Source organism: Loxodonta africana, chromosome 1, assembly GCF_030014295.1.
Source record: "Loxodonta africana isolate mLoxAfr1 chromosome 1, mLoxAfr1.hap2, whole genome shotgun sequence".
In the NCBI taxonomy this organism is placed as follows: domain Eukaryota; kingdom Metazoa; phylum Chordata; class Mammalia; order Proboscidea; family Elephantidae; genus Loxodonta; species Loxodonta africana.
In genome coordinates, this window is record NC_087342.1 from 230,252,138 (window position 1) to 230,264,522 (window position 12,385).

At 43.8% G+C, this 12,385-nt stretch overlaps 1 protein-coding gene across 3 annotated transcripts in view; it reads left to right on the plus strand.

The window, feature by feature from the left end:
• PNLDC1 (PARN like ribonuclease domain containing exonuclease 1) overlaps positions 1 to 12,385 on the plus strand; it is a 28,445-nt gene that overhangs the window by 1,456 nt on the left and 14,604 nt on the right. For all 3 annotated transcript variants that reach the window (XR_010323227.1, XM_003419225.4, XM_023559347.2), the window contains exons 4-7: positions 5,893 to 5,932; positions 6,572 to 6,695; positions 6,853 to 6,941; positions 9,948 to 10,048. Coding sequence is in view for 2 of the 3 variants with exons in the window: in XM_003419225.4 (XP_003419273.2) it covers positions 5,893 to 5,932; positions 6,572 to 6,695; positions 6,853 to 6,941; positions 9,948 to 10,048 (354 nt within the window). In the remaining variant the exon portion in view is untranslated. The remainder of the gene's footprint in view (positions 1 to 5,892; positions 5,933 to 6,571; positions 6,696 to 6,852; positions 6,942 to 9,947; positions 10,049 to 12,385) is intronic.

Genomic DNA, 12,385 nt, shown 5'->3' on the forward strand with positions numbered 1-12,385 from the left:
TCTTTGGTGCCTTGGTGATCTTCATGTGGCATGGCATCTGTCTTCTCCCATCTCTGCTGCTTTTATATTTTGTAAAAGATGGACTCAACACACACCCTACACTAGTCCTGTGTCGTTAGCATAACAAAGACAGCCCATTCCCAAATGGGATGATAACCACAGGCATAGAGGTTAGGAGTTACAATGAACATTTTTTGGGGGACACAGTTCATCCGTAACAATGAGTAATGCCTAAGTAAATCATCGTTAAGAAACTGTCATTGTTAATCTGTTTGTTGTCCGTCTTTCAAGGAAAAATGTGTTATGATTTTTATTTTTAAAATTTGCCCTTCCATTTTGCTCTGTACCTTGCTTTTTTCATTTAATAGAGTTTGGAGGTCTTTCTGTATCAGGCACACACAGATTTCTTGTTTGTTTTTTAACAACTGCATAGTATTCTAATCTATGAATATATCTATTGATTCAGTCTTTTAATAATGCATGTTTCAGTTACCACTTGTGTGTATTAAATCTTGATATTTATAAATTACTGTATTTTTGTGGGAGCCCTGGTGGCATAGTGGTTAAGAGCTTGGCTGCCAACCAAAAGGCCAGCAGTTCAAATCCACCAGCTGCTCCTTGGAAGCCCTGTGGGGCAGTTCTACTCTGTCCTGTAAGGTCGCGGTAGGTTGGAACTGACTGGATGGCACCTGACAACAACAGCAGCATGCTTTCGTGATTACGTGCATCTGCCACACTTGTAGTAGTGGAATTGCACGTTAGAGAACAAGTGGTTTAAAGTATCGATGTACCTTGTCAGACTAGTCCCCTTCCTGCCCAACCCAAAACCAAAGCAAGGTCTCGAGCCGGTTTGTTCCAGCTCGACCCTCTGCTGATAATTTGCATCTCTACCGGAGATATGCCCAATCAGAGTTTACATTTTAACAAGATCCCCAGGTGATTCTTATGTACACATGCCACACCTGGGGATCTTGTTAAAATGTGGATTCTGATTCAGTATATCTGGGGTGGAAATGCACATTCTCAGCAGAGGGTTGAACTAGACCAAAGCCCTGAACCAAACCCATTGCCGCTGAGTCAGTTGTGATTCATCGTGACCCTATAAAAAAAAATAGGACAGAGTAAAACTGCCCCGTCTGGTTCCAAGGCTGTGTCATCTTTACAGAAGCAGACTGCTACATCTTTCTCCCGCAGAGCAGCTGGTGGGTTTGAACTAACAACCATCTGGTTAGCAGCTGCGTGTTTAACCACTGCACCACCAGGGCTCCTTCTCTTCCTGCCAACCACCCACAGAGTTTACGGTGATTTACATTAACAGAAGCAGTGAACCTGTCTCTTTCCCTCACCAACACTGTGATTATGAGTTTTTTTGGTTTAGTAGAGGAAACATGATCTAATTGCTATTTTGATTTACTTGTTGTTGTTAGGTGCCGTCGAGTTGGTTCCGACTCATAGCGACCCTGTGCACAACAGAACGAAACACTGCCTGGTCCTGAGCCATCCTTACAATTGTTGTTATGCTTGAACTCATTGTTGCAGCCACTGTGTCAGTCCACCTCGTCGAGGGTCTTCCTCTTTTCTGCTGACCCTGTACTCTGCCAAGCATGATGTCCTTCTCCAGGGACTGATCCCTCCTGACAATTGTCCAAAGTATGTAAGATGCGGCCATCCTTGCCTCTAAGGAGTGTTCTGGCTGTACTTCTAAGACAGATTTGTTTGTTCTTTTGGCAGTCCATGGTATATTCAATTTTCTTCGCCAGCACCACAATTCAAAGGCGTCAATTTGGTCTCCCTTATTCATTGTCCAGCTTTCACATGCATATGATGCAATTGAAAATACCATGGCTTGGATCAGGTGCACCTTAGTCTTCAAGGTGACATCTTTGCTCTTCAGCACTTTAAAGAGGTCCTTTGCAGCAGATTTCCCCAGCACAATGCGTCTTTTGATTTCTTGACTGCTGTTTCCATTGGTGTTGATTGTGGATCCAAGTAAAATGAAATCCTTGACAACTTCAATCTTTTCTCCGTTCATCATGTTGTTGCTCATTGGTCCATTTGTGAGGATTTTTGTTTTCTTTATGTTGAGGTGTAATCCATGCTGAAGGCTGTGGTCTTTGATCTTTATTAGTAAGTGCTTCAAGTGCTCTTCACTTTCAGCAAGCAAGGTTGTGTTATCTACATAACGCAGGTTGTTAATGAGTCTTCCTCTAATCCTGATGCCCTGTTCTTCTTCATTTAGTCCAGCTTCCTGGATTATTTGCTCAGCATACATATTGAATAGGTATAGTGAAAGAATACAACCCTGATGCACACCTTTCCTGACGTCAAACCAGTTAGTATCCGCTTGTTCTGTCTGAACAACTGCCTCTTGATCTATGTAAAGGTTCCTCATGAGCACAATTAAGCGTTCTGGAATTCCCATTCTTCGCAATGTTATCCATAATTTGTTATAATCCACACAGTTGAATGCCTTTGCATAGCCAATAAAACACAGGTAAATATCCTTCTGGTATTCTCTACTTTCAGCCAGGATCCATCTGACGTCAGCAACGATATCCCTGGTTCCACGTTCTCTTCTGAAATCTGCCTGAATTTCTGACAGTTCCCTGTCGATACACTGCTGCAGCTGTTTTTGAATGATCTTCAGCAAAATTTTGCTTGTGTGTGATACTAATGATACTGTTCTATCATTTCCGCTTTCGGTTGGATCACCTTTCTTGGGGATAGGCATAAATACGGATCTCTTCCAGTCAGTTGGCCAGGAAGCTGTCTTCTATATTTCTTGGCATAGACGAGTGAGCGCCTCCAGTGCTGCATCTGTTTGTTGAAACATCTCAGTTGATATTCCATCAATTCCTGCAGCCTTGTTTTTCACCAATGCTTTCAGAGCAACTTGGTCTTCTTCCTTCAGTACCATCGGTTCCTGATCATGTGCACCTCTTGAAATAGTTGAACATTGACTAATTCTTTTTGGTATATTGACTCTCTGTATTCCTCCCATCTTCTTTTGATGCTTCCTGCATCGTTTAATATTTTCCCCATAGAATCCTTCACTATTGTAACTTGAGGCTTGAATTTTTTCTTCAGTCCTTTCAGCTTGAGAAACACTGAGCGTGTTCTTCCCTTTTGGTTTTCCATCTCCAGTTCTTTGCGCATGTCAATATAATACTTTGTCTTCTTGAGATGCCCTTTTAAATCTACAGTTCTTTTACTTCATCAGTTCTTCCTTTTGCTTTAGCTGCTTGACATTCGTGAGCAAGCTTCAGAGTCTCCTCTGACATCCATCTTGGTCCTTCTTTTCAATGACCTCTTACTTTCTTCATGTGTGATGTCTTTGACGTCATTCCACAACTTCTCTGGTCTTCGGTCACTGGTGTTCAATTCATCAAATCTGTTTTTGAGATGGTCTGTAAATTCAGGTGGGATGTACTCAAGGTCATATTTAGGCTCTCGTGGACTTGCTGTGATTTTCTTCAGTTCCAGCTTGAGCTTGCATATGAGGAATTGATGGTCTGTTCCACAGTTGGCCCCTGGCCTTGTTCTGACTGAAGATATTGAGTTTTCCATCGTCTCTTTCCACAGATGTAGTCAATTTGATTTCTGTGTGTTCCATCTGGCGAGGTCCATGTGTATAGTCACTGTTTATGTTGGTGAAAGAAGGTATTTGCAATGAAGAAGCCGTTGGTCTTACAAAATTCTGTCATTCGCTCTCTGGCATTGTTTCTGTCCCCAAGGCCATATTTTCCAACTACTGGTCCTTCTTCTTTGTTTCCAACTTTCGCGTTCCGATCACCAGTAATTATCAATGCATCTTGATTGCATGTTCAATCAATTTCAGACTGCAGCAGCTGATAAAAGTCTTCTGTTTCTTCATCTTTGGCCCTAGTGGTTGGTGCGTAAATTTGAGTAATAGTCATATTTACCTTGTAGGCATATGGATATTCTATCACTGACAGTGTTGTTGTACTTCAGGATAGATCTTGAAACATTCTTTTTGATGATGAATACACCACCATTCCTCTTCAATTTGTCATTCCCAGCATAGTAGACTATACTATTGTCCAATTCAAAATGGCCAATACCAGTCCATTTCAGCTCACTAATGCCCAGGATATCAATGTTTATGGGTTCCATTTCATTTTTGACGATTTCCAATTTTCCTAGATTGGTATTTTGTACATTCCAGGTTCGATTATTAATGGATGTTTGCAGCTGTTTCTTCTCATTTTGAGTCATGCCACATCAGCAAATGAAGGTCCCGAAAGCTTTACTCCATCCACGTCATTAAGGTCGACTCCACTTTGAGGAGGCAGCTCTTCCCCAGTCATCTTTTGAGTGCCTTCCAACCTGGGAGCTCACCTTCCAACACTGTATCAGACAGTGTTCTGCTGCTATTCATAAGGTTTTCACTGGCTAATGCTTTTCAGAAGTAGAGTGCCAGGCCCTTCTTCTTAGTCTGTCTTAGTCTGGAAGCTCAGCTGAAACCTGTCCTCCATGGGTGACCCTGCTGGTATCTGAATACCGGTGTCACGGCTTCCAGCATCACAGCAACACGCAAGCCCCCACAGTACGACAAACTGACAGACATTTTAAAATAAAGAGGTTGGCAGACTTGTTCTGTAAAGGGCTATATAGTAAGCATTTTAAGCTTTGTGGGCCATACTGTCTTTGTTAAAAACAAAACAAAACAGAACTGTTTATGCCACCAAGTTGATTCCAACTCATGGCAACCCCACGTGTGTCAGAGTGGAACTGTACTCCTTAGGGTTTTCAGTGGCTGATTTTTTGAACATAGGTTGCCGGGCCTTTCTTCCAAGGTGCTTCTGAGTGGATTTGAACTGCCAACCTTTTGGTTAGCAGCCAAGCCTGTTAACTGTTTGCACCACCCAGAGACTCTGTTACAACTGCTCTGTTCTGCCATTGTAGTGTGAAATCAACCATGTGTAGTATGTAAATGAACGACCATGGTTGGTATTCCAATAAAACTTTATTCACAAAACAGGCTGTGGGCCAGATTTTATTGACCCCTGCTTTTGATGAGTGACAGTGAACATCTGTGTGTTTGTTCTCTGAATTGTCTATCGTCGTCCTTTCCTATTTTTCTATTGTGGTTGTTTTTCCTAATTGTAAGACCTCTGAAAAGAAAGGGGAACAGCTCTTGGTTTCATGCTTCTATTGTTACCCTTTATTTGAAGCCTTTTTCACTTTGTGTGTGGTCTTTTTAACAACACAGACATTTTAAAGCAGCTAAATTTATAAATCTTTAGGGTTTCTGATGTTTCCTCAGGTTAGTTCTGAAGCTAAAAAATTGTCAGTATTTACTTCTGTATTTGAAGAACCATCCGCAATTATATTTTAGCCACTTCAGTGTGGATTACAATTCGATAGCTCACATACTTCACATCTGTCTTTACTTCATCTTCCTCCTGCCTAGACTTAATAGGCTGAATTGTGTGTGTGTGTGTGTGTGTGTTTGTAGGCTTTCAGTAGTTGTTGTCTATTTTTGTTTTTCTATCTCATTTTTTTTTTCCACGTGAGATTTCAACTAAACATGCTGTTTATAAGTTAGTATCTTGGAAAATAATAAACTTTTCTCAATTAAGAGGCTGCATTGACTTCTGAAACAGCTCTCTGTGGTTCTGGCAGCTTGAATGGTTCTCGGCTCTTCCACTATATAATGGTTCTGTGGTGAGTCAAAGAGGGTTCTGTTAATGTTTATCTTGAGGCAAGAATGCACCTGAACAGTGACTTTCTAATTTGTAAGCATTACAAAGTTACACCATTCTAAAGCCCAGGGTAGTATCTTGGGATGCAAAGCACTTTTCAGAATGTTTTGGCTTGTTGGGTAACTTCAGGTCGCCTACATATTCATTCTTTCTGTTGTCGTTCTAGGATTGTCTGTGTTTTCCAGAGTCAAAGGAGAGTCCAACAAGTACGTATAAAGACCTTCAGCAAAACATGGCTCTTGTCTGTTTACCTTCTACAGCTGCTGCCCTTCAAGTTTTACCTCAGGCAGCTGAGCCTCGTGCCCCAGACGCTCCACATTCCCCCCTGCTTGTGTGCCCTTCTCTGTGAATCCCAGCTCACCCTGCCAGGCCCGAAAGCAGTGCCATTCCTGTGGGGCCTTTCTGGCCACCCTGCCCTGTGCCGTAGTGCTGCCTTCCCTGTTTCCGTTGTTGGTCTATGCACCTTTGTTAGAGCGATTACCACAGCGTGTTGTAATGAGGGTGATGTTTAAAATGCCTATCTGGCAGATCACAGGCCCCCACGAGTCAGAAGGGCCATTCCATCTGTTAAGACGGCCCCGTCTGTCACAGTAGTGTGCTGAGCTGCACGTTCTGACTAAAGAGCGGCCCTAGTGGGGCCATTCACAATCTGTCCCTGTGGGGACTCTTCCCTGAGGGCAAGTCTCTGCCTCATCTCTTTGGTCCTTCAATGCCAGTCATAGTACTTGATATATAGCAGACATTCAAATACTTCTTAAATGAAAGAGCCAACTCTGAAGCCTGCTTTGTGAGCCAGCGTTTGACAGATGGTTTCGCTTCTTCTCCTTATGTTTATCTTTTTGTAGGTATGTATCCCATTCATGTAACTTCTTTCTCTTCCCTACAACGTTTGGGATTTTGGATTCAGAATTCTCTTTCCAGGCTTCTAGTGTTCAGTTTTTGAATCAGTATGGCTTCGACTATAACAAGGTATGGCATTGGAGGAGGGAAGCGGGACCATTACAAAAGTTACCTGGTCTGTCGGCTGGATTTCTTCCCCGTCTTCCTTGTCCACGTGAACCAAAAGGCTTCTTTTCACTCTGAGTACAGAAAATACTCAGACCAGTCTCATTGCTTTGTTTTTTAGTTTCTCAAAAATGGAATCCCATATATGAATGAAGAACAAGAGAGGAAAATTAAACACAGTATCCTGTGTGGGAACTGGAGAGTTCGCAGGTAGAGCTAATTTTGCCAAGCGTTTTTTGGGTTTTGTCATTGTTTTTTCATTCCTGTGGATAGGTACACTCAGGGCCGGATTACCCAATAAGCAAGGTACGCATGGGCTGATTTGTGCGTATTTACTAATCTGTACTGAGCAATTTTACAACCAAAGGTGTGGCAAAACCCACGTGAAATCGTTCACTGCAGAATAGTAAGTACGCACAAATCAGCCCGCGAGTACCTTGCTTACTGATTATTCCGTCCCTGGTGGTGAAATCCAGTTTTCTTTCTAGGTATGGCTGGCATCTATCTGTCTGTCTCCTAAACCCATAGCACTTTCCTACAGAATCAAAGCCCGTTTTCAAGTTTACAATCCGTGACAGGGACGGATTACCCATTATGTGAGGTGCACAGAGGCTAACTCGTGCTTACTTACTAATCTGTAGTGAAAGACTTCACGTAGGTTTCGCCACATCAAAGGTACCCACAAATCAGCTATACATACCTTGCTTAGTGGTTAATCCATCACTCTTGGTGAAATCGTTCACTACAGTCACAGGGATGGTTTAACCAGTAAACAAGACATGCATGGGCCGATGTGGGCATATATGCTAATCTGTGGACCTCTGGTGCTGCAGTGGTTAAGAACAAGAGGCTTTGATTCTGTAGGAAGGTGCTGTTGGTTTGGGAGAGAGGCAGAGTCTTTGATGTGGTGAAAACAATGTGAAATTGTTCACTACACATATTCTGGTAAGCAAGGAAAGCACTGTGCTTACCTTGCCTCTTGGATAATCTGCCCCTGGATACACTGTTGCTAGAAGAAAGGTGACATCGTATCATCCACATTTAACTGGGATGGAGTCCACTCATGTGCTCAGCCAGAACAGAACCCTCTGTGGGGCTGGTGATTCCTTTCCTACACATGAGATGAAAAATGGCAGTCAGCTGTTTGCGCCATCAGGTTCAGCTCTTAGGTGACCCCCTGCCTGCACTGAGTATGGTGTTAGTGTTTAAAAGTGAAGGGGGAAAAAAAAAAAAAACTGACTCTTAATTTGGGGGTGAGATAAAGAAACAGGAGCACCATTCCAGCACTGGAGGGAAGAACGAAGGCTCTGTCGGACTGCTGGGAGATGTTGTGTTGGTCTTCCCTGGGGTCTTCTGACGGTGTGGGGCAATGAATCCCCTCATCTGGCATTTGCCCTTGGTTTGTAGAAAAATCACCATAAGGGATCTCATAAGTAATTGAGGTATCTCGACTATACCTGAGGGTTTGTTGGTGCCAGTCTGGCTAGGGAGCCTACTTGGTGACATAATGAGCGCATGGACTGGCTGATAAAAGCCCTGGAATATGGTGGCTCAGGGGAGCTTCTGGGTTAGTGAGAGCGAACATCTGCTCAGAAGAGTAAGTGCATCTCCCAGGGGTGTAGGAGTTCTGAGCTGGGACCCCTCCTGGGCCTTGCCCTATGTATCTCTTCATTTGTATCCTTTTTTGTTACATTAAAGCTGTTATTGCAGGTATGTTGACTCCTGTCAGCTCCATGAACTGTTCCAGCACATGACTGGACCCAAAGGAACAGGGGGAGCCAGATGGTCTGAAGTGGAGGGAGTCAAGAGGGACTCCCAAGCTTGCAGCTGGTACCCACTGACCCATCCCTGAGTGGCTGGGGGCACGGGAGGCTTGTGTGAGCAGCTAAGGTCTGAACTGAACAGGGAGGGAAGCTGAGATTTCCAAACAGTGCAGCTGGTGTGTGGAGTGGGATCTGTCATCCACCACACAGTTTGACATTAGAGGTGGGTGATCTTAGTTTGCATAGACTGGTTTGTATAATTGGTGCTGTGAGCGGGGTGAGCAAGAGAGAACCCCAAGACTGCTCAGGGGGAACTCCCGGGTGACTTTGGCTGTCCCAGCTGTGTGCTGTGCACAGACTTTCAAACTCAAGCCTCGGCGTGGGTGGATTTGCTCTGGTGTGTTAGTTTCTGCTGTTTTCCCTGAGGGCAGGATGTCTGTCTTCTGTCTTTGGTCCCCAGTACCAAGCATAGTTCTCGAGACTTAGTACTTAAACCCAGGACTGCTGTGGCGTTAAGAGTCTGTGTGATGAGGGTGGGCAGGCAGGGTGGTTGTGGCAGGCAGAGCAGGCCACTGGGTTCTGGTCCGGCCACTGCTCTGAATTCAGTGGGTGATTGTGAACAAGTCAGTTAAGCTCTTGGGGCTTTAAATTCTTTGCCTGTATCACGAAGGGGGTTAAATTAGCTTTTAACTCTAAAATGTTGTGATTGATTACCTGGTCCAGGAATTCTCTTATGTAATGTTGGAGTTTTTCCTTTTTTTTTAATCCTGGTGGTTTTCATACTAAAATGTAGCTCTTTGTAATGGAAAAACACAAACTGAATTTTTAACCTTATTTTGAAATGTTGGAAAAAGGTCTTTCCTTACCTCCAAATCACATTATGTTCTTATATTTCTAACACAGGAGAAGATCTATTTACCAGAGTCCCTGTCTTTTCCTTATTTCACCAAATGGTACTTCACCACCTCTGAAAGTGGCATAAAGAAGCCAGTACTGATAGTAGTGCTCAAACCAAAACCAAACCCGTTGGCGCAGAGTTGACTCCGACTCACAGCGACCCTATAGGACAGAGTAGAACTGCCCCAGAGAGTTTCCAAGGAGCACCTGGTGGATCCAGACTACCAGCCTTTTTGGTTAGCATCTGTAGCTCTTAACCGCTGCATCACCAGGGCTCCATGTGGTAGTGCTCAGTACTGACCAAATCCCAGTAACTTCTCTGAAGTCCTGGGGAAGCAGTACGGGACCTAATGTGTTCCCAGGAATGCTTGGAAGCGTATGGGCCAAGTGTTTGGCTTCTTGTTGCATGATAAGACCTGGAAATAAATGATCTTTTTGGGTCCATTTTCTCCACTAGCTTCCAGCATCAACACTGGAGACCTCAGATGCATTTTAAGTTGTCTTACAGTTCTAGTGCAGTGTCTCTGATATTTCTGCTTTCCTGTGCTTTTTTCAGTTCTTTGGATAAAGACCAAATCAAGATGGTAATTGATAGAGTTACACGGTGGCTGGCCCTGGCAGAGGAAGGCGATTGGATGACTCTCCCTGGCATCACTGGTAGGTGTGAGGGGTGTTGGGGCAGGCCCCTATCGTGGGCCAGCCACTGGGGATAGCACACCGTCTCTTACCCTGGGTTCCTGGGCCTGAATTTCCAACCACTGGGTCTGATGCCAGCATTAGCTGAGAAGATAAGTAGCTCCAGGCTTAGACAAAGGTCTGGCCTGAATGAAAAAGCTGGAGGCTTTCTGACCTACTTCGAATATTAAGACTAGGAAGTAAAATTCCGTTCAGAGACATCCTTTTTTTTTTTTTTAAATAATTTTTATTGTGCTTTAAGTAAAAGTTTACAAATCAAGTCAGTCTCTCATACAAAAACCCATATATACCTTACTACACACTCCCAATTACTCTCCCCCTAATGAGACAGCCCGCTCTGTCCCTCCGCTCTCTCTTTTCGCATCCATTTCGCCAGCTTCTAACCCCCTCCACCTTCTCATCTCCCCTCCAGGCAGGAGATGCCAACCTAGTCTCAAGTGTCCACCTGATCCAGGAAGCTCACTCCTCACCAGCATCCCTCTCCAACCCACTGTCCAGTCCAATCCATATCTGAAGAGTTGGCTTCAGGAATGATTCCTGTCTTGGGCCAACAGAAGGTCTGGCAGCCATGACCACCGGGATCCTTCTAGTCTCAGTCAGACCATTAAGTCTGGTCTTATGAGAATTTGGGGTCTGCATCCCACTGCTCCCCTGCTCCCTCAGGGGTTCTCTGTTGCATTCCCTGTCAGGGCAGTCATGGGTTGTAGCCAGGCACCATCTAGTTCTTCTGGTCTCAGGATGATGTAGTCTCTGGTTCACGTGGCCCTTTCTGTCTCTTGGGCTCGTAATTGCCTTCTGTCCTTGGTGTTCTTCATTCTCCTTTGCTCCAGGTGGGTTCAGACCAGTTGATGCATCTTAGATGGATATTTGCTAGCGTTTAAGACCTCAGACGCCACTCTTCAAAGTGGGATGCAGAATGTTTTCTTAATAGATTTTAACATGCTAATTGTCTTAGATGTCCCCTGAAACTATCAGAGCCATCCTTTTTATGCCGACTGTCTTAGTTATCTAGTGCTGCTATAACAAATATCACACGTGTTTGGCTGTAGCAAACAAATTTATTTCTCACATTTTAGGAGGCTAGAAGTCTGAATTCAGGGTGCCAGCTCTGGGGAAAGGCTTTCTGTCTCTGTTGACTCTAGAGAATGGTGGTCATCTCTAGTTTCTGCTGCCTCCGTCCTTGGAGATCTCCATGTGTCTTGGCATCTGTCTTACCCCATCCGCTTCTCTTGCTGGTTTAATCTCCTTTATATCTCAAAAGAGGTTAATTTAAAGCACACCCTGCACTAATCCAGCCTCATGAACGCAACAGAGACAGCCCATTCTCAAATGGGCTTGTAGCCGCAGGGATAGAGGTTAGGATTTAAAATACATCATTTGGGGGGACACAATTCTGTCCGTAACACTGACCCTGAGTGCCCTATATTCTCTGATCTTAATTACTTTCCTTAATCTCTGAAGTTTTTCCCCACAGTGAACATGCTCTAGAGGGCGGTTCGTCATGCCTGATCTGTGGACCCCTGGGGCTCTCTGAGACCCTTTCCACAAGATCAGAAGTTCTTAGGATATCAGCTGTTACTTGCTATTATCATTTCACCACTTACGCAGGTAGTGCCACAGCAATGGTGGTAAACCTGAAGCACCTTAGTACAGGTAAACCTGAGGCGCCTTAGTACAGGTAAGGCTGTGGCACTAATCACATGCGTGCTGTTAAAAAAAAAAAAAAAAAACTTAAGAACCTGCTTGGTGAAGAAATAATTATTATTGATTTTATCAAATCTCGATCTTTGATTACACAATTTTTTAATATTCAGTGTGTCAAAATAAGTATGCATCAAACATGGCAGCTGTGTACCTAAGTACGTACCAGGGTTGTCCTGAGAACCACGTACATAGTTTTGAGCTCAGAGCTGGATTAACCACCCTTTTTCATGGAACATCATCTTGGAAGAACTGTGGTTATTTAGACTTGGGTATTTGTCATTTTCTCGGATGAAAAGAGGGAGTCTGTCACGTCAATGAAAATAACTGACAGTATTTATTAGTGATAAAATTCGAGCTTTCAATCAGGAACTGGAATTTTTGAAAACTTGCGTCTACCACCATAAGCTTGATGGTTTCCCAGGGCCGGCTTTTCAGATGAGATCAGTGGGGATAGTTAGCTCTGTCTTTTGTTGGTATCGTGGAATGAAATGTGTGCATGTTTGGAAGCCCTGCATAACTTAGCATACCAGTATATTCCAAAGAACCGATCATGGTGTTACAGAATTATGGGTAAAAGATCCAGTCAAAGTGCAA